This window comes from Pecten maximus, chromosome 2 (assembly GCF_902652985.1).
Source record: "Pecten maximus chromosome 2, xPecMax1.1, whole genome shotgun sequence".
NCBI classification, from domain to species: Eukaryota; Metazoa; Mollusca; class Bivalvia; order Pectinida; family Pectinidae; genus Pecten; species Pecten maximus.
The window spans coordinates 27,823,913-27,846,173 of record NC_047016.1 but is presented as its reverse complement, the minus strand read 5'-3'; the positions used below and the strand labels follow the sequence as shown (position 1 = coordinate 27,846,173).

The following is a 22,261-nucleotide window of genomic DNA, read 5'->3' as shown; positions in this document are numbered from 1 at the left end:
CAAACTGTAACCCTGATGAATAGCCCTGTATAATACAATGTGTACAGAGTACAGCGGGGAACTTTATCAGATACCCGCATATCTTGAGTGATGGCATTTCCTAACACAATGACAATGCACACCTCAAAGAATGTCTGGCCTTGAACATAATAGTTATTACGTAATGATGACCTATTAAAGTACGCTGATTCGAGAAAAATGCAAAGTGATTTGTATTTTTGTAAATCACCTTAGATGAACATATTTATCTGTTTTCATTTGTTAAACGAAGAAAACAAAAATCACGTGCATACTGCAGTTTGCTCAGTGATTTTGCATGGTTACCTTTAAAATAGTACATTTGTTTGTGTTGCATGTTTTCATTAAAAGCTGTAAAGATTTTGATGTAATACTTTTTCATTAATCCTCAGCTTTCCCGAATTACTGATTGTTTCTATAACACAATGTACAATTATACAATGAAACAGTATGCACTATTTTTAATTACATTTGACTGTGTAGTTTCCCTCATGAAGCTAAAAGATTGACTGTAACCACCCTCTTAGCCATTTGACGAAAATCTCCTGTACTTACAATCTATATTAAGGATGCAATATTATTCTACTTTGGTCTCCCACCCACCTAACCACACCCGGCTTAACCCGTATTATTGATCACAAACCAATTCTGGGTATACCTGTATATCATTGGTCTCCCACCCACCTAACCACACCCCGCTTATCCCGTATTATTGATCACAAACCAATTCTGGGTATACATGTATATCAAATACAATAATGCAGATTAATTTGACATCGTACATAATATCTAACACAATGTTATTAAGGTTTCGGCGAAACTCAAAATGGTACCTTTTCGTAATGTACCCATAACACAATACAGTACATTATTTACGATAAACAAACGGCACTGCCAAGAGTTATGCAGTTATCCATAGTGCTTTGCATAATTAATATATAACTGATATCGTGCCCAACTTGGCTGGAATCTATCCAGACCTTTGGTTTCACCAACGATTCTGGATTGGATACTGTATCAACAAGTCGGGTATTTAACGTGTAGATGAGATTCTGTGCATTTGACCAAGTGTGACTCCATGTCTTTCCATCAACATTTGCTCCTTGATCAACTGATATACTTTTTGACTTCTTCAATTATATCAATTGCGAATTCCTTCCTGTTGGAGGGAGTGGTTCGTCTAATGGCTTCTACTAGGAACATTTGCTGCATCAATTGCTTGTTGGTCGTAGTAACGAACCTAGTGAAGGAACCACTGAAAAATCGAGTTTTGTTGTATATTACACGTTGGAGACAATGAAGGGATCAAAATTCATCTGCCACACCCATAACAACATTTAGGAACTAATATCTTCTCCATCTACTACACTATTCTGCACTTTGTGGTTTCTCTCTAAAGATACATGCTCTCATATAAACTGCTGAAACGAGTCTCAGCCTGAAACAAACAATCAACAATATAGAGAATGCCGGTATTAGTTCCTGCTTAGGGAGAGTTAATGGAGAGTTTGTTATATCCGTAAAGTTACGTCCGTTTGAACGTCAGGTTTTATCAAGTTCTAAACAATGTGATATACTAACACGTCATATTATGTTATAGGATGTAGGAATATATTCAGTACTTTGACATTCCGGTCGGCCCGTCATATTATATAATAGGATGTAGGAATATATTCAGTACTTTGACATTCCGGTCGGCCCGTCATATTATATAATAGGATGTAGGAATATATTCAGTACTTTGACATTCCGGTCGGCCCGTCATATTATATAATAGGATGTAGGAATATATTCAGTACTTTGACATTCCGGTCGGCCCGTCATATTATATAATAGGATGTAGGAATATATTCAGTACTTTGACATTCCGGTCGGCCCGTGTTTAAACATATTTGGAAATACTAAAGAACTTCGATATAGTTTACAGTTAGCGTTTTGAACTATATTTACTCGCTGCTTCAAGTTACTTCATATGTTTTGTATCGTCAGAGATCCACTGGAAAACATTATTGCTCCCCCTGAAAATTCCTTTTGATTACAGAAACAAGGATACCTAAGATGAAAGATAGGCTTATGCATTTCAATTGAACAAAGTTTGTTTCATTTCAAATGTTACATCAAGAAAAAACGTCTTTGTACACTCATATGGCTATCTCTTCCTACATGCATCAGAAACTTCACTGACGTTGCATCTTGTAAACTGTAATGTTAGCTTACAATGTTTCCCAGGACTGAGTAATGCACAAGAGGAGTGGATGTATTGTGGCTTCACTTCGGAGATCAAAAAGGATAAGAACCATATTTGAAAACAACGTTTTTTGTCCCCATCGAGTCGAGTTGGGACTGTTATCTTACAGCATTTTCTCTCTCTACCTCTAAACTAACGCACCACAACACACTGCTTTGGCTGCATAGCCTGCCCAACTTGAATGTTTTTAATGGTGAATTTTATAGGAGATGCTTATATGAGATATAACGTGGTTGCAGTATGGATCTAGCCTGAGTCGTCCACGAGAGCACTCAGGCATGGAGATAACATATGCTCCCTAAATTGACATACAATGACTTCTCCCTCAAGTCGTTATCTCACGAGATCTTCGCGAGATAACAGCCTGCAGTCCTCTGTTTATGATGTGGCCTTATTTGCATGTTGTTTGAGATTCGATATCCTGGACATGTTAACAGATTATTCATAACAAATATCCACAAGTTAACACATTTATGATATCAAAGGTCCATGTAAAATGAGTAAATTTATAACACTGAAGATGACATTCATAGTTTAGTCATATTAAAGTCTACGTGTTGATAATTACCAACAACTTATGTCGATGTATCAACATATTACTAAAATAGTGTCCATATGTTGACAAATTTACATGTTAACTAAATATATATTTACATATTAATTATAATTAGTATTCAAATGTTCACGTATGCATTGTAAGTAATGTCAACATGCTTACATTTTTGTTGTAACCAATATACAAATATTTATATACTAATCACAGCCAATAATAACGCGTTTATATAAATTAATAATTGTAGGTGTTGTAATACGCAAGTGTTGACGTATCAATTATAATCAATATACACATATTACTTACAATTCATGTTCATATATTTACATGTTAATCACCAATGCTATCCACATATTGAAATATTAATTTTAGCTAATATCCACACATTTACATATTAAGTAATTTCCACATATAAATTAACATGTTAATTATAACTGATATCCACATATTTACATATTAATCATAACTGATGTCCACATATTAACATATTAATCATAACTGATATCCACATATTGACATATTAATCATGACTGATATCCACATATTAACATATAAATCATAACTGATATCCACATATTAATCATAACTGATATCCACATATTTACGTGTTAATCCCACCTCAAAAACCTTCAATGACTGTGAATAGAACGTTAAACAAAATTAACCAAACCAAACATATTAATCATAGCTTATAGACACATATTTACATAATGATTGTAACTGACATCAGCATATTTACCTGAACATTAATTATAACCAATGTACATATGGCGTTTACATATATATACATAACTCATCTTCTAGTTGTTCTGGTTCATTCATCAAGAGGTTCAAGGTAGACGTGCTTTAAGAATAAGCGGACGTTTTTTTCTAGTGGATGTACAGTTCTTGCAATAAGACGTAAGACGTACTAGTTTGTACAATGTTTAGTGTGTGAGTGGTTTTAATCAAACGGTGATGGGGAGAACAATACTGTATAGCATTTGTTTGTTAATTTTGGTTATCTTAACTCGATGTTAAATACTTCCTAATAATTAATCACACGTAAGAAACTGAAAAAAACTTAGAACAGTATCTATATATTGTATTGATGAAATTAACAAAGTAACATAATACATGCTGGATGTATGACAATAAAAAAATACATTATTAAATCACGCAATGACGTGCGAGAAGTAAACAGTCACGTAGCTATTAGAGTTTTAGAGACACTAATACGTGTCATATACAGTTACAATGTACATGTACATGTCAGCTAGTTTGGCTATTGATATCAGTTATGTGTGTTTGTGTATAGATCAATGTCAAACGTCATCGTGGACCCGTAAAACTAAAAACAAATATTGAAGAAGTGCAACAGTACCCCGACTTGACAAGGTAAACACAGTACATAAAACATATTAATTGCGTACCTTTATAAAAAAAAAAACGTCTTATAGAGTATAGATGCAATGTTCTGTTCTTCGACAATAGAGTACGTGTTTCTTCTTCTTTGTTTTGTGATATTATAAAATTGATTGTTTAGACATTAACAACAGAACGAGCGTGCCTAATTCAGCATTATGTTGATCAACTGTCAAATGAATTTTCTAAATACAGCAGACATGTTTGTGAGATATGTCCGTTGGAGTCGGTGGAGCTGGACATATATCTGCCCGTCAACCCTTATGGAAACCTCAGCCAGGAGCAACTCTCTGTTTGCTTTAAGATGAAGTAAACTTTCTGATTGTTTCTGTACTTTTAGCACCATTGCCGTAAAATAAAAATGATGTATGTGGAACGGGGTAAAAAATGAGAAAAAATCGAAAAATTAGGGAACAAAAATAGAAAAAAATATTAGAAAAGACGATAACAGTATTAGGGTTAAGCTTACAATGTGTGTAGTAACGTCACAGATGCCTGTATAGGAAAAGGGAGGTAATGATAACACGAACATGTAATAAGGTTTGCATGTCTGAATTCGGTATAAACTGAATAAGCCACATGCAAATAAACATGGCAAGCGTCCGACACGATTACATATACAGTTTTTCAAAACACCCGCTTTCATATCGGAGTTTGCGAATACCTCGACCATCTTATTGTAATGTTTCAAAGTCGAAGTGATATAAAATTGAATTAAAGAACCTTTAAGAGTGAGTCTGAGCGTTAAATTTGTCAGATTACGGTCGGCAGTTTCGGCAGCACTGGCATCTTGGTATGATTGGTGAGAAAGGAGAGCGGCTTTAATTGAATCAGCCTGATGGACGTTTCAGCATCGGCAGCTCCCTCGCATAGGCCTGCAGCTCTTAATCAAATCAGCCTCCCCACTCGGCATATTTATCTGATTTGGGGCCTTCATCTCTTGCTTTCCTTACCGTGTAGTGTTTGAGTTACATTAACATTTTCGTCAAAATGAGTTCGAAATTTTGCATCCTTGTCTTCGCCCTGTCTGTTTAATGAGATTAGTCGCGAGGAGGTGTTTGGTGCTGTCATCCACATCCCCCCTGGAAGCTTTAGGAGGAGATAAATAATTTCGGTCTCATTACGGCAGAGTCTTAAAGTCGAACATAGATCTCGACAGGCTCACTGCCGACAGAAAATGAAACTAGGAAATGCATACCTTTAAAAATAAACTGTCTAAAGTAAATGATATACCTGAAATAAATCAATAATTTTACATTCATCCAAGTGCTAATTTGCTGCGAAATAGGAAAGGAGTAACTTTTCGGAAACAGTATGAGGAAATGAATGATTTTATGTAACTGTTCACCATATTTGAACAGTTCCGTAAATGTGTCCATAGCAAATGGAAATGTTGCTTTTCTAAATGATCCACTGTATGTGCAGACGAGATTGATGCCCCTTACATAAAGTTTTACATAACCCTTTTCTGTTGTCTGAAGGTCTCGACATGTAGGTTCTCACACTCTAGAAGGACGATATTTCAATTTACAAAATATTTAGTAAGAAATTACGAATTTGACAGGGGTTGATCGCATTTATCTTCAAACCTATGCTATTCATCATTGTCAAGGTCATCATGTGGGTTTTAGGCAAGGGAAATTATATTCACAGAATTTTACAATAGCATGACCTTGGTTCTGAGTTAGATGTCAATGGAGGAAGTGAAAGTCTATTAAAATGCATTTACATGGCTTGTGTAAAATGGATATAATACAACACCAATTACATGCTTGTAATTGGTGTTCAACAAAATTGTGTAATTAGTTGTTTCTCCTTTTATGGAGAAATCAGTTGACAAAATTCAGCGATCTATGCGGGTAGTACCCTACTTAAGACCGGTATTATTCATCTTCACCCTGTAACTTGAGTTTTTTTCCTATATTGTGTTAAGATAATTGATCGTTCGACAAATGAATAACCAAACTAGATCATACCAGATGTGGGGGCGAAGTAAAAATTCCTAGTGATGGATTTTTACCCTTTCCATTTGTAAAATCTACATAACGATCAGAGGATGATTTATCAAACTTTATGGAAATTTAAAGGAAACACATATCAATTAAATAAACAAGTTTAAGCTTTCTATTGGTACCAGTAGATCAGGGAAAACACCGTGTAATTTCTACTCTAATCCGTTATAGACATTCTAGAATCCCACAAGATTATACATACGCAGCGTTTACATTATGTAATTCGCATTATTCAAGTGAACAAAGCAATGCTATCGACGGAGAATTCACCTTTCAAACATGAATGAATACATTTAGGGGGATAGGAAGGTTCTGGAATAACGGTATTTGCAATGTGATGTTCAGCAGAAATAATTCGAACTCAACATAGATTCGTTGTATGCTTGGAAGGATTGCACATACTGTTAAATGATATGGGACTGTGTGGTCAGGGAATCATGTAGCATTCCTGGAAACATCAAGGGGGATAATTATGGGTATGGAAAATGCTATTCAATTTAAGTCTTAATTGACAATAAATACATGTACTGATTATATTTGTTCTTTATTACAGCCGCCATACCTAAGTGTGCGGGATGTGGAGAACCAATCCTAGACAGATTCATCCTCAAGGTGCTCGACAGATCATGGCACTCGAAATGTTTGCAATGCTCAGATTGCCACAGTCAACTCAGTGATAAGTGTTTCTCCAAAGGGGATAAAGTCTACTGTAAAGATGATTTCTTCAGGTGAGTGAACACTTTAACTCGAATTGCCACCTGAAACATTGTCAGATATCTCACTACATACACTGTACAGTAACTAATATAAGTGTATATATTTTAGCGGTCATCCTATTGTCACGGTTTTCGCATTGAAAATATTCCCCTAAATTATGATTGCGCTCATTGAATTTTATGCAAAATATTTTCTATGACAAGTATCATGAGTGCACCAATCCTTCTTTGCTCTAACCTGTGTGAATTCGGTTATGATATAAGGTTGGAGTACCCGAAACTAAGTTCGTGTGCATTTTTTCTACAATGTGTACATTTATCACTCATAGAACAAGCTGACGGATATATATTATTTTTACAGAAAATTAAATTGTTATTAACATGAATATATATTAACTGGTATCCTATTTTCTCTTATCATATGTTTGTGTTATTTCTGAAGTTTAACAGCTGTCCTATGGCGATCAAATTTATCAGTGTGAAACATACAAGTTCAATGGAAAATGAAAACATTGAGTGATACAAGATTACAAAATACATTTTCAATTCCCGTAAATGAACTTTTCACCTATAGATTTATTAATGATTTTATACGCAATAAACTATTTTTGAACCCTATTTAAAATGTCATTTTAGATTTTGTAAGTATGATATTGTACTCATCATATATAATTAGCGAGTGTAACAGTCGAACATAAGGTGTTATCTGTCATATAGCGGTATCGTCGAAAATGAATGTCATTTACAGTCAACGAGTTCGCCGATAAAATGTGATTGTAAACGTAATGAATATAATTTTCGAAATCTATTTAAAAAAAAAAAACCAATTAAGATATTTCATGTACGATATGTGCATATCATGCATATCATGCATATCATTTTTAAACTCTATTGAAATAAAAAGTGTTTTCAGATATTGTTGTACCATCAGTGTAATCTGTGCAGCAGTCGTGTCTGCAGGTGTTAAGTTGTACTCTATCACAGATGTAACAGCCCTATGTGTTACAAAGTTTATCATCTACTGGTATCACGCTAATAGTTTAACGTGCGCATGCTCATTAGGGCTTAGATCAAATAAAAAATATACCAATTCGTATGACCTTCCAGGATATAGATCAGATACGACCTGCTATATCGGCGTCGAATTTTCCTCCTGTTAACCCTGCGACCGTTACACTGTATCTACTTTTACTAGGTACTGCTGTACTATTTCAACCTTACTTCAGAAGCAAGCGTCTTTAGTCACGACTACAGCTTGTACCACAGCTTAACCTTCCGTCAGAAGTAAGCGTCTCCTGTAACGGCCACACAGATAAATACATCATATAAACTATGCCAGGATGAAATATAAGCCGTAAACGTTAAGGTGAAGGTCGCTCATTAACTGTTGATGACGTAATTGTACAATTGTGTTGAAACGCATTATTGATTAAATAAAAGCGACAAAATTTAACTTAATTGCATGCAACTTTCACGTAAAAGATTAAGAAGGTAACGGTTACCGTGAGCTGTTGTACTTATAGCATCACTATATATATTTATTTGTATGCATTATTTTAAAATTAATAAAATACCTCACTTTCCTCTGATGACATTTTTTCAACACTTTATCAAGTATTATTTCTATTTACATCTATGGCGTTAGCAGTGTACAACTTTATATGACACAACCTATTGATGGGATGTGGCATTAGAGTATACATGATAGAACATTACATTATATATCAGGCAACCTTGTACATAAGAAAGTTATCATTTAAACATTATTGAGCGGAAAGTACCTAACAGTGTCTAATAATTTATTATAATAATGTTATATAGTCTCTGTAAAACTAATAAGCCAAAACAAGGTCCCTGCCTCAGTAAGATTTGAGCTTTAATGTTTCTGGTGTACCATCATCCCTGGCCTTGTATCTACATGGCTAGAACATTAAATGAGATTGGGTAGATAATCTACCTATTGTAATATGTCCACAAACAAATAGAAAACGGGTAGGTAAACCCTGTCACAGAAGGTAATCCATCATCGCGCCTCTGTCTCTTGTATTACACGCTTGTGTTAACTAGATTTTATCAATGGATGGACTAGGGACTGACAGATGCGTAAATGCTACAAAAAACACAAGAATTCATTCTGGTCAATGCCTTTGATGAATTTCTATGGCATTAATCTCGTAGGAAATCGAGCTCATGCACGCGACCGCACGTACGTAAACAAATCGTGCTACCGAGCAAGGGCATCAATCTTGTACATAACTCGGCGTCCTCTGTCAATGGGATGCCTTTTATTGTCGACTCATTGTTTAGGAAAATTGATAAATATGGATGGAATATGGTGCACAACCTGCTAAGAAGCCGCTTCTCTATACAGCGGTTGCGCTTGAAGAGATTTCAATATTCATAACGATGTCGGCTATAAAGGCTGTCGAATGTCCATTGTTACAGTCATCGTGCTCTCTACCTCGCCAAATGTCGGAGTATTTCGTGAAATCTTGGACGGGACAAATCACTTCACAACAATCTATCATGACCGTATTGGTTTGAAAGATGCTAGACACAAGGAAGAGAGAACCTAAGCCGACTATTATTGCTTCGGAAACCCGATAAAGGGCGGTGCTTAGAATAGAACTATCAATGTACAATAGATAGTAGAATTTTAACAGTTTATTTCTAAACCATATACGGATCAAACAAAAAACTACTGTTATAATGGAATTCGATATATTCATAAGCTCATCGGGAATTTTCCTCGAATCCTCAAATAACACTGAGAAGCTTGAGAGGTTCCGCCTCGCCACACAGAATCCTTACAACGCACACAAGCTCACTGTTCATTGGAAGACTATAAACGTTTGTTTAATATCCATCCCCATCTGTCACGTGCACTTAATACAAGGGTCAGGGGTCAAGAGTAGTTAATCACCAAAAGAACCTTAAATACACCTTCCGGTATAAAGGCAATTGAGATGAACACTCAAGCCTACTCTTCTGGAGGATCAAAAGAATTATGAATATTATCGTCTCAAATCTGAATGGTATTTCGAGAAGATAATAGTCTATTTTGAATATGTCTCGATTGCACAGATGCAATATGATCATACGGATATTCATTTTCCAATAAATCGATTAAAGAAACGTAAAAAAGTCCTTAGTGTTTTGAGTTTAAGGGCTTGCTTTTAAATAGCAAGAACAACATTTTTGGTCTTTACTGAGATACTGTAATGAATTGTTTTAATATAAGGACGAAATCAAGATATGTCTTTTTGTAACCCGAATTAAATTCAATTAAAAAGAATTTACATCAGATCAAGATAAAATGATACAACGAAATCTTTGACGTAAACACTAAAGTGATTAACAAAATATCTCGATAGAAGAATGATGGTAGTCGTCTCTTTAAAGCATTACGTAAAATCAATATTGATAACAAACAAAAATAATTGTTTTCATACAATGTACAAAAACTAAGGCAGACCCCTGTGGATAGTAAAAAACTGGTATATTTAGCTCTCATAGACATTAGAATGTCTTAGTCGAAGTCACAATAAATTACTTATATAAAATGTCAACACATGTCTAGAGATCCAAAGGGGTAATTGCAGGGATTTAAAACAGGCCAACAAAATATAAACATACAGACTGAATGCGTATAACCCCAAAAGCAATATACATGTTTAAATTTGCAAGCAGTCTTCGCATTGGACTCGCACCGAATTTCAAATTTACGTGCCCCTCTCAGCTTCCTCAAAACAGAGTAATGGTATTGCAGTGTTCATTATCCGGTATTCACTACGTAATCACCACCGAAGTGATTTCATATTGAGGATATAAATGAACACACTCAAATCGCAATATGTATACATAGATCAAAAACTTTAATCAGAATCACATTTCGCGAATCTACATTTATTTATTTGATCCATTTTGTAACCTTAAACATAGACATTCATGATTTTACGAGAAAGACTTCCTATAGAACAAAGAAACACGAGTCGGCCAATAATACAAACACTATGAGGTCGTAAATCAACAAGTTACACGTCATAAAACATTACTCATTTCTGACCTTTCCCGACTAACACACAAACTATAAAGCGCTGTGTTGGCTGATGCTGGCTACATACGGACGCCATGTCAATCGCCAAGAGAGATAGCATTCTTGACATTAACGGCCTCAGCAATCAAAGATCGTATGTTTGATTTTTCGTTCCATTGAATAGCCTATTGATTCTGTAGATGGACTAGATAGGTGTGATCTGTACAGGCGTCGATCCCCTTCATCATATCAAACTACAATCAGCCAACTTTCCACTTGTGTGACAGTACAAGATCATTTAAAATATTCCTGGAAACGATGCCTCTTTACTTAAAAATCGTCATCACTATTTCCATTGCAAGAAACCATTTAAGTCCCTACATTGAAATCAGCCAAAACAACAACAATATCTAAGGGCTGGAAATTGAATTAAACTAATACTAACATTTATTTTTGTTTAAGCGACCTTGTATCAATTTGTATTCGAGCGTATATTGACTTACGTTGTAACTGAAGATTCCCTTTACATTTCGGACATAGGTAATAACAGTCAAACGTATACGTTAGTATTTCGGAGGGGGTGGTTAACAGTTGTAAACGCTGTACGAATATACTCCAATCAAATGTTTCTTGCAAAACGATGGGTCTTCGAGAATAATCTTCATAAAGAAACTGAAAGTATAAGATAGGCCTTTGATAGTTGTAAACAATGTAGCTTTATGTTCCTCATCATGATCTTATTGGGTATTTTTCTGGTTCCACCAGCGGTGTTTATTTCGACTTATTCGATACTTGTTGTTAACGCTTGTTTTCTGTGAACGTAACATGGCTTACATTTGACCATGGAAATTCAAGTCATTTTACAATGGATTCCATGAAATTAATTCTTCATCGTAGTTCTAATTTTGAAAATGAGATTGAACCTATATTTCCATGGTGATTATCGTCGATGAATCAAAAGATGCTTACTCTACCGGAACACCTGGTCTTACTCCCTACGTTCTTTTCCAGATGTCTCCATGCAAATCTATATACATTTATTTCAATAATATTTTGTCCTCGATTTATCGATTTCTAGTTGGAATGCCTTCTTTATTACGGCGATGGTTTTTGACCATATCCTGCCCTCGTTTGATTGCTGTTGATATAGTATAACGGTGATGCTTAGAATTTGTCATTCTCTTGTTTTTATAAGTGATACATTATATATGTTTATTTGGTAGGATAGTAGAAAGTACCGTATACTTTGACTTTTTCTCTCTTTGTCTGATGTTCTGTCTAGTCGGTGATATTTAATGTCATCAAATAAATGCCCGCTGATATCTACAGGTTTCACAGAAGTATAGCAAAAACAATCATATGACGCGATGACATTCAGAACAAAGCCCATTAAGTTGTCAGCCAGTTAGAATGCCATACGCGTAAGAGAGGAAATCATCACCAGACCATTCGAAGCGATCAGCCGACGCCACAGTCAATGTCAGATGTAGGACTTAGTACACAAACTAAGTGTTGAAATAAAACTGTTAATTCGAATTTGGTTATCGCTGTATATACTTATACTTAAATTTTCGTGTTTTGCATTCTGAGTCATTAATTACACATTTTACTGTTCATTATATGATGATCCATTCAATGTGAGTCAAGAACGACATATTTTAATGTTCATTATACGATGATCCATTAAATATGAGTCAACAATGACACATTTTGCTATTCCTTGCATGCTGAATAATTAAATGTGAGTCAATAATGACACATTTTGCTATTCATTACATGCTGAATAATTAAATATGAGTCAACAATGACACATTTTGCTATTGATTGCATGCTGAATAATTAAATATGAGTCAATAATGACACATTTTGTTGTTAATTATATACGATGATCCATTCAATATGCGTCAAGAATTTTCTTATTTTGACGTTCATTATACAATGATCTAGTCAATATGAGTAAATCATGACACACTTTGATGTTCATTATATGATGATTCACTCAACGTGAATCAATAATGAACAAAGTTTGCTGTTCATTATTTGATGAACCATTACATTATACGATGAATGATCTAACAATGTATTAGATATTCTTTAGTGGAAAAGAACACTAATCTGAGTAAAGTTTTGGTTAGGTCTGCATTGTGTAACGTTCTATCAACAGCTAAGGTCATTTAAGGACGCCTTCCCCAGTGTGCAAGTTGCATGAGTGTAGTGAGACAGCGCGAAACTGATAATAACTTTATAGTGCTACCTCACTGAAGCATACCGCACAAGACTTCTAGCAGGACTTCTCACCCGGTCATATAATACAGACCACGGATCAACCAGTCATTCCATTCGCATAGTGTCCAACGTTAAACAAGAGTAGCTAATACCATCTCTATAGACTCAGATACGCTTATATCAATTAACAGAACAGGGTCTTCCCCACAAGAACGAACTCTTCACTACTAAAGACCAAAGATGAGGCAGTCTGAAGGAAGACATTTGAAAGAAGAAAGCTGTTTAGGAGGAGAAAATATAAGATCCCAAATTTAGTTGCCTCTTACGAATATGCAATGAGGAAAGCAACGGTCAGGCGAAATAATAAGGAATGAATGAATGAATAAATTAATGATAATGAAAAGAATGCAAGCGTTTTAAAACAATATCACAAAAGTCAACACTTACAATTGCAACATAAACAAAATCATGTATATCGTATCATGTATATTTACAAATGAGACGTTGATGTCGACCATCAAAAGCAGAGTCCTTATATAACCATAAATTATCAAACTCATTCCAATCGTGGTTTGCATAACTGAAAATATTAACATTAACCGTACTCGTGCGATATTATGGTATCAACGGAACTACTAAAAATGTCTTTATCTTGTATATTAATGCCTTTGAAGATCAGGTATTATACAACGAGATACGCTAAGTATTAGGTTTTGACGATGACTAGGACCACGCATCGATTCCCTACTCAGTATGGTGTACTTTAGTGGGTTGGCGTTTGATGTAGCCGACAGCCCGGGTCTACGATAGTCTTACCTTTAACATCAATTATGCAGTACCCGTACAAAGTATTGCGTCGTTTGTCGGATCTTCGGGACGGCGGCTTACCCAAATGTAACTTCACAGACTACAAGGAATTCATTGTACGAATAGTACATCCATGTCATACAACTTAAAATTGATGGGGAAAAAAAAGAAGAAACCACACAAATTAAAGACTCTGCTTTTGATGCGTGCTCCCGTTTAATACCATATACGACATACGTCAAGATATGCGGGTTGATGAAGACCATGGAAATGTTGTATGGTCGACATTAGGATCTCATTTGGAAATATTCTATTTCCTTATGCGGTATGAATTCAGACGTATTTGATGCTTGTTAATATGCCTAGTGGTTCCACACTATATAACTCTCCTTTGATTTCATGACTTAAACCGGACTTGACTTAGATTTGTATGGCAGTTGTCGTCGTGACCTAGATTTGTATGGCGGTTGTCGTCGTGACCTAGATTTGTATGGCGGTTGTCGTCGTGACCTAGATTTGTATGGCGGTTGTCGTCGTGACCTAGATTTGTATGGCGGTTGTCGTCGTGACCTAGATTTGTATGGCAGTTGTCCTCGATGATAAGGAAAACGTTTACCCTTTTGGAACGCCTGGTCTTATTCTGATTATTATGATGTTGGTATTCTTTACTGCTTTTGTATGTCACTATGATACAGGAATCGCTGTTTTTTGTTTCATTTAGAGCGGTTAATGTTATTCTCAATAATTCATAGGACATATGGGATGTTTAACGATAAATATAGAATAGAAGATGCGTTAGACTATTTTTCTGTCATCCGATATGCATGTAATAATATACCTCGCGCCTCATTTTATATCTTTCTAACTGATATTTAAAACATTTTCAATTGTGTATATGTTTGGAGCTCATTAGAAACTAGTAACAAACTGATAAAAGGACACTGATTATAAAGGCGTTTAAAATGTTCTTTCTCACAATCCTAAATGTGACAATATTTGATGTCCAAATATATCACATAAATGAAGTCATGAAAAATGCGGAGATAAAGTCTACCTATCGCCATATTTTGCAGGAACTAACAGCATGGCAAAGATAGCTCTAGGATAGGTTGTGTGGTGGAAAGGTTCCTACTGCCATCGATTGAAACTTTTCGGTCTGATAACATATAGTCATCGGTGTTTTATGTCCCCGATGGGACTACTTTTTGCAGTATAAATGGTCTTGATTCCATGGGTTTCATTAACCGAAGCGGTCATAAACTGACGCAAGACACAAGTTACTGCAGATTAAAGCCTAGCAGTTAATAAATCGTGAGCAAGATTAGACGCGTAACTCCTACAAAGTATGGTCACTAGACGGTCTGTGAAATTAAAGCCACAACATACCGGCACATTTAACATTTAATACTGTGCTGTGAACGAGCTGTTTATATCCTAAATTTTATTTACGTTTCATTCCTAATCGTCATTGAAAACTTACCGACATTGCGGTTAGGTACATATGGTGTAATGCTGTAACGTTAGGAGGAAGTCAACACACACACATCAACACAACTATTTACGAGATGTCTGGATTTTTGGGGTAATTTATCTAGTTTATTCAGCAATCTTGGTATTAATGGCTTTAAACGTATTCTGTCTACATATTTCTCATGAAACACTAACAAACTGAACTTAAGCATGGAGACGTATTATTTTTTAATTTTATCTTGATATTATTTGGTGGGGCAAGCTTCCTTGAAAAAAGTCGACCAGCAAAACGTCAACAGTTTGAAAACTGTTCAAATGCTTAAATCAAGCTTTATTTTTCATTTTCTCATTGCTTCATACCAAATCATTTTGTGTTATTCATAGTGGTGCCTGAATTTTTTTGTTTTTACATATATTTCGATATTGTTATTGTACACAATGTAATCTTGGTATTGGTAACATTCTCTTTCTAGACGGTTTGGTACGAAATGTGCGGGATGTGAGAAGGGGATACCGCCGACAGAAGTGGTTCGGCGGGCGCAGGATAACGTCTACCACCTTGAGTGTTTCGCATGCCTCATGTGCAGTCGACAACTTAACACAGGCGACGAATTCTACCTGATGGAAGACCGCAAACTTGTCTGTAAACCGGACTACGAGGCGGCCAAAGCCAGAGGTAAAAATTATCCATAACTTCCATGCAAGTTCCATTTAAAGAAAAAAAAATGATAATTTACATCGTCAACACACAAAATAGGGACTCTCATTCAGTGTTAAAATACTATCAAAGAGACGTGAAATAGGAAAAGGAAATGGCATCACCCTCTCCAAAACGGTCTATTTTGCTCGATTTGTGTTATCCGAAAGAGATGTATACCTTTCCCCTGCATTAGTCCAAAAAACTGCAGCTAACCTTTGACACTAGTTTCTGAATAGTGACAGGTATCTGGCAGAGACTTACATGTATAAGGACTTCAAGAAGTATTGACTAGACTACATGTATTCGTGTATGGCTAATGATTTGTGTCCTTTTTAATATTGATGTGAGATGCTATACCGCACTGAAGTGGTTATCCCCGACTTTGGAAAGCAGTTTAAGAAAGCCCCTTTGTATCCACAGTCATTCCGTATAAGCTAGTCCTATAACAAGCAATATTTACCCAGAATGTTATCTCCTTATGTGCGAGTTATGCTCAATCTATGCTATGCTTGTACTAACAACGTGTTCCTAGAAGTATCCTGAGGTATCCTCAATGTAGGCTAGCCCTTGACTAGCGGCGTCTGTCCAGTTATTGCCAAGCACTCATTAGTAAAAGCTGTGCCCTTCCTGACAGTCTGTCCAACATTGATCCCATTACAGGGTTACATTCATCTGGGAGAATCCCTACCTAAGTACTGGCCTTCTTCAGGCTAAACCTCTAAGCTTATTAATTAATCAGTAGACGCAACATTGAAAATAGGGCTTCCCCATCCCACAATTTAGTCGGCTGTTAATACACAAGTGAACGGATTGACCTCAGATTCAGGGCTTGTGTACGACTTCAAGTTCGTTCACAGCTGCCATGCCGCTTTTATGCATATTACATATTGCACTGTGTTTTTCCTCCTTTGTTTGAATAGAAGGTGATTTACAGGGGACGTTTATTGATCAATTTATATATAGTCATACATTTGTCATGTATCACCGGTAAATATATCGATACAATTCCAAACTCTAGCTATATATTGTATATAGAATAATAAATATGACAGGATCCATGACCAGAGGTTACCAGAAAACATACGTAAATACAGAAACAATAACATCATCGTGTGAAAGTAATGACATTGTGTTTTTAAGGTCACCTTGTCGTTGATGAATTAAAAAAGCGAAGATGTCCGAAAATCCAAAATATTTTACAAAAGTTATCCGGTATTTATTTTCCAGAATCGTTTGAGAAAGATGTATTTTGTATGACTAGTCACATCTTGTGTTTGGATATGTTGGGTTACGTTTGATCTTTTCATCTTGTCCCTCAACATCTAGTCCTTCATCGCTATCCCTATTCCCTGTCGCGAGGAGGGCCTAGATCAGACAGATGATTTGCGAGACCCCGCGGAACTAACACTGATATCGAATGCCTGTCTCCTACTATCTCGCCTCTGATATATTTACGATCATGACATTCTATAAAGACGATTCTATGCGACATCAGGTGAAATGAATTATCAAAAAAAAATCTCGTTATTTTACCTGGGAACACGCGACGAGGCCGCGGAACTGCGCGCGTGCTCAGTTGGTGATAAGGAGCTAGAACTGAAGAGATAACGTACAGCTGCACCGGCAAGTTTCATATTTCACCGAGAGAGAGTAGTTATTGATGGGGAATCGTCATGATATTACCCTACCCTAACAATAAAATTTCTATCTACTATTCCACCAGCTCTCAAACGCCAATTTAATGTTCTTAGTGTAATGCGCTTACGTATTCTGAAAATCTGCTTTTTCTTCCACGTTCCCTGGCATTGTAATGGTGCCGACAAGATGAGATATGTTCTGGTGAGAGGAAAAGCTAGGCATACCCGTACAGCCTCATCTCCCCACAAAGCAGGTGTTCTGTTGGTGCAAGAATAGCAATGCGTTGGTACAGGCATCCAACACAGCTGTGTTACAGATATATTAGCCTTATAGGTATCGTAAACGAACCATTATTTCAGAGGTTTTCTGACACATCAATAGTTCAACTGTCGACGGAATCATATAAAAAGATTATCAAATGATGTATATGGTTTATGCCTTTCCTGGCTTTATAGCGCTAGTTTTATCTGAACTTCAGTCAGGTAAACGCACATCCTCATGTTCACTCATTGTGGATGTTGAGCTAGTTTTTCAGCCTGATAAATGTATTACAGCTGATAGAGCAGAAATATTATCTAAAAACAATGTATTTTACGTTTTTATGCATTCCGCGTTGTAGTTAAAAAACGATTCCATCATCCCATTCATCCTGTTTGATTAATAAACTATTGCACATTGCATTTCTATTGAGACAGTTATTCGTGACGTTTTCGTGTAATGCAAATGCTAAGACATCCCAAACCCAAAGTATAATCATTCTACAAAGTATACAATCATAACTACAACTATATGATATCATGTTTCATGTTTAAACACGCATTAACTTCTTTCCATGGTTATATAGACATGAGCCAAATATGCACATTGTATAGAATAACGTTTTCGTAGTTGAACAACTTAGGCATTATTAATCACTAAAACGCTTTCTGAAACACGACGTCAACAATTCAAAATAGTCGAAAAAAAGTTGGCTTGTTTTTTCAACTCATAAAATGTATCAAAAAAGTTTGTCAAATGAAATTTTACAAAGAACAAATGTTGTTGGATATTTTCTCCCGTTTTACTAGCTATATTCGGTATCTCAATAGGTAAACAAATAAGGGAGATACGACCATTTCCCTAACACCGACGTGCTATTGGCGTAGTTTGGCGTAGTTGGGAGTTAAGGGGTTAATTAAAGAGGGACAATGGTATTCTATGCTCTAAAGATTTTATATAAAAAAAGAATAAAACTATTTTTGGAATACAATTTTAGTTTATCTTCATGATAATGAATTTAAGGGTGCTACCAACTCCATTGCTTTAGCATCCTTACTCGTAAAGTGTCCGCCCTATGTGTATGACGTTTACGTGATATCCTTTTCAAAGTTTCCTCGAAAGGTGGATATTACATGACCAATCTTCTGTGTAGTGATGTTTTATATGACCTGTTTCAACACGTGACATTGACATGTTTTAACCGATTTCCCAATATAGATTTTTGAGACTTGCTCACGTGGTGGGAGAGGTGACCTTGATATATATTATGTGATTTCCACCTGTAATATTTCAGTATCGTCTTGTAGAAACTTGTCCATACCGGACTTTGGGTGTTTATTTACTTGAATTTAAGACATGTTCCCAGTGCAAGAGGCCGGTAAAAAGCTGTGTAATCTTACAGTTCGCTTCAAGGGGAAAGTAATGACGGATGACACATCTGGTGTAGGATACATTTGCTTTTCGATTATACAATGTAGCATCAGGATGTTCTCCTTTCCCTCCATTTCTGACGTTTTCGGATTGCCTTCGGTAGCGTTTACCTTAGTTTGCCGATAACCACCCCCCCCCCCCCCCCCCCCCCCTCCAATTATCATAAATTAATACAACATATTTTTACTGATTCTATCAGTCAAAATGTCTAAGTCTGATTATGCGTATTACCTACATATTATTTTATTAATGTTAACCAATATCTGTCTTTAGAATGATGCAAACTATTTTTGTTATGGTTGAATTTGGTGTAATTCATTTTCATCAGCACATATGAAAATCATGAGAAATAAATATGACCTTGTTGCAGTAACGTTAATAATATAAGAGGAAATGTCAAAGGTCAGTCCAAGTATTGCTTGTGCGCCTGTACCTTATTTATTATAAGGAAGTAGAGCTAATATCAACTATACAACCAACATTTTCGTTTCACTGACGTTTCTGTGTTGGTTTAATCATAACGCGTCCTCTTTGACTATTCCATAACTAATTTGTCGATTGTTTTTACAGAAATTGACCTAGATGCTGCCAACAAACGCCCACGAACCACCATCACGGCGAAACAACTTGAAGCCCTAAAGACTGCATATAACGAAAGTCCGAAACCTGCTCGGCATGTGCGAGAACAGCTGAGTGCTGAAACTGGACTGGACATGCGTGTTGTACAAGTCTGGTTCCAGAACCGTCGAGCTAAAGAAAAACGTCTGAAGAAGGATGCTGGACGAAACAGATGGAGCCCGTACTTCCGGCAGTTAAAACGTTCAGGAGACGCAGACAGTTCACAGAGTGCGGACAATATGTCAGACGATGGACAGCTCGACGGATATAGTGAGTGTCAGTCTCTTTTTTTAACATTTATACCCTCTTTGAATTTCAATCTGATTTCAATAAAAGTGTTCAAGCGTCATTAAAACTACGTATCTAGAAATAGATAAACTTTCATGAGAAGTATCGTTATTTTTCGTTGTCTATAATTTAATGTGTCTTGTATTTATAGATGACTTAGACGACTTAGATGGCCCTGTATCGTCTGGGCGACTTTCGGGAGACATGTTCAGTACAGGCCAACCACTCGATCGTGAGCCCAGTATCGGCCAGGTGCCCGTTGGCCCACCGGGAACTCCACCAATGGAATCCTGGTCCCAATTCAGTACCAACATTCCGCCCAACGCTAGCTACCTCGGTCGTCACTCACCGAATATACCCCTGTCAAACTCACACATGATGCCGATGGAACCAATTCCAATGCACGGTGGACCCAACGTGTTGAGGATGATTTCGCCAGACATAAATGAAAACTCTCAAGGATACACGGATTATCCAGTGGTAACAAGTCATAGCCATGTGGAGGTTTACTGACAGACAGCCTCGATATCAAAAAATATATATTATCATTTACAAGTTGGAGTATGACCAGTGTTATTCTCAGTGATAGATTAAAAGGAACAGAGGTGTCTTATACTTGCGTTTAACTGGAATATTGAGAACACAGTTTCCTGTCATGAAGAACAACACAATTAACCAGTGTCCATATCATATGAACGCAAAAAGCAGTGTTTGTGATTAAAGCTCTGGGATTCCATAGTATGACCAGGCATGCAACACATACATGGATGAATGTCTATGACAAAATAAATAAGGAAATGCCGATATATTATTAGAGTTCTGAAGCAGTTACTGGTGGGCATCCTCATTCGTATAATACTTCAAAAAATGTCATTCGTAACAGTTCACTCACGTATTGCAGAGAAAACAGGAAAAAGATACCACGTATGGAAAGTCTGACTTAAAATACTTTCAGGTATGGATAGAAAAAATAAAAATAAAAGTGAGATTAATTAAGAATAGACAAACACCTGTACATCCAATGCAGGTTGCGAAACGTCGGAACAGGTAGAATTCGCCCTTAGAGTGACTTGCTGGGACGAACGCGTGTGCATTGAGGTTTTTTCCTCGTGAGATAAGAGCTGCAGAGATTATATCTATATTAATTGTATGGACAAAGTTATATAAATATATATTATTGAAGTAGTGTGTGCTAGATGGATACATATTTTCGTATATAAGGTTACTAAGAAATATGCTGTTTTCACCAATTTTTCTTTTCCTTCCTCTGCTCAATCACCTGTTTTATTTCTTAAACCATGATGACAAGCCATTGCAAGTATATTGCAATGTCTTCTTAATTACATAAGTGAACACTGATTTCAGAATCAATGATATAATGCAAGCAGCACTGAGAGTATATATAAGACAACGTTTTCATTCCTCGTCATTTCTGATATCATTATGTCATTTGTGGTATTTGTTCACAGCTAAATGCAAATACCACATTAATTGATATTATTCATATCATATCCTGTTAATTATGAATGCTATTAATGAAGGTAACTTTTCATTTCTATAAACACAATAACTTTTATTTTCGAAGAATTTCTATTAAAACATACGCTCGATAACAATAAGTTTAAGGGGGGGGGGGGGGGGGGGGGGGAAATCACGGAATAATTTACATCATGTAAGTGGAAACATCAAAGTGTTATATATATAATTTTCCTTTTTAGTGTGTTGAATATTTCCTTTGTGATAATACCATAATACTGTAAAAATGGGGGTACTCGCCAACTCTACCCGTATAGATACTTATCAAGATTTATAGACAGAATTTACCTGTGTAAATACTC

The 22,261-nt window shown here is 36.1% G+C and overlaps 1 protein-coding gene across 2 annotated transcripts in view; it reads left to right on the top strand.

Moving 5' to 3' along the window:
* The window catches only part of LOC117321701 (LIM/homeobox protein Lhx3-like), a 35,105-nt gene extending 13,057 nt beyond the window's left edge, over positions 1 to 22,048 (top strand). The window contains exons 2-5 of one of the 2 annotated variants that reach the window (XM_033876212.1): positions 6,789 to 6,963; positions 15,964 to 16,166; positions 20,088 to 20,405; positions 20,575 to 22,048. In XM_033876212.1, the coding sequence (XP_033732103.1) occupies positions 6,789 to 6,963; positions 15,964 to 16,166; positions 20,088 to 20,405; positions 20,575 to 20,936 (1,058 nt within the window). In that variant the 3' untranslated portion in view covers positions 20,937 to 22,048. Of the gene's footprint in view, positions 1 to 6,788; positions 6,964 to 15,963; positions 16,167 to 20,087; positions 20,412 to 20,574 lie in introns of both variants that reach the window. The other variant, XM_033876211.1, reaches the window with a different exon arrangement.
* Positions 22,049 to 22,261: the final 213 nt, after the last annotated feature.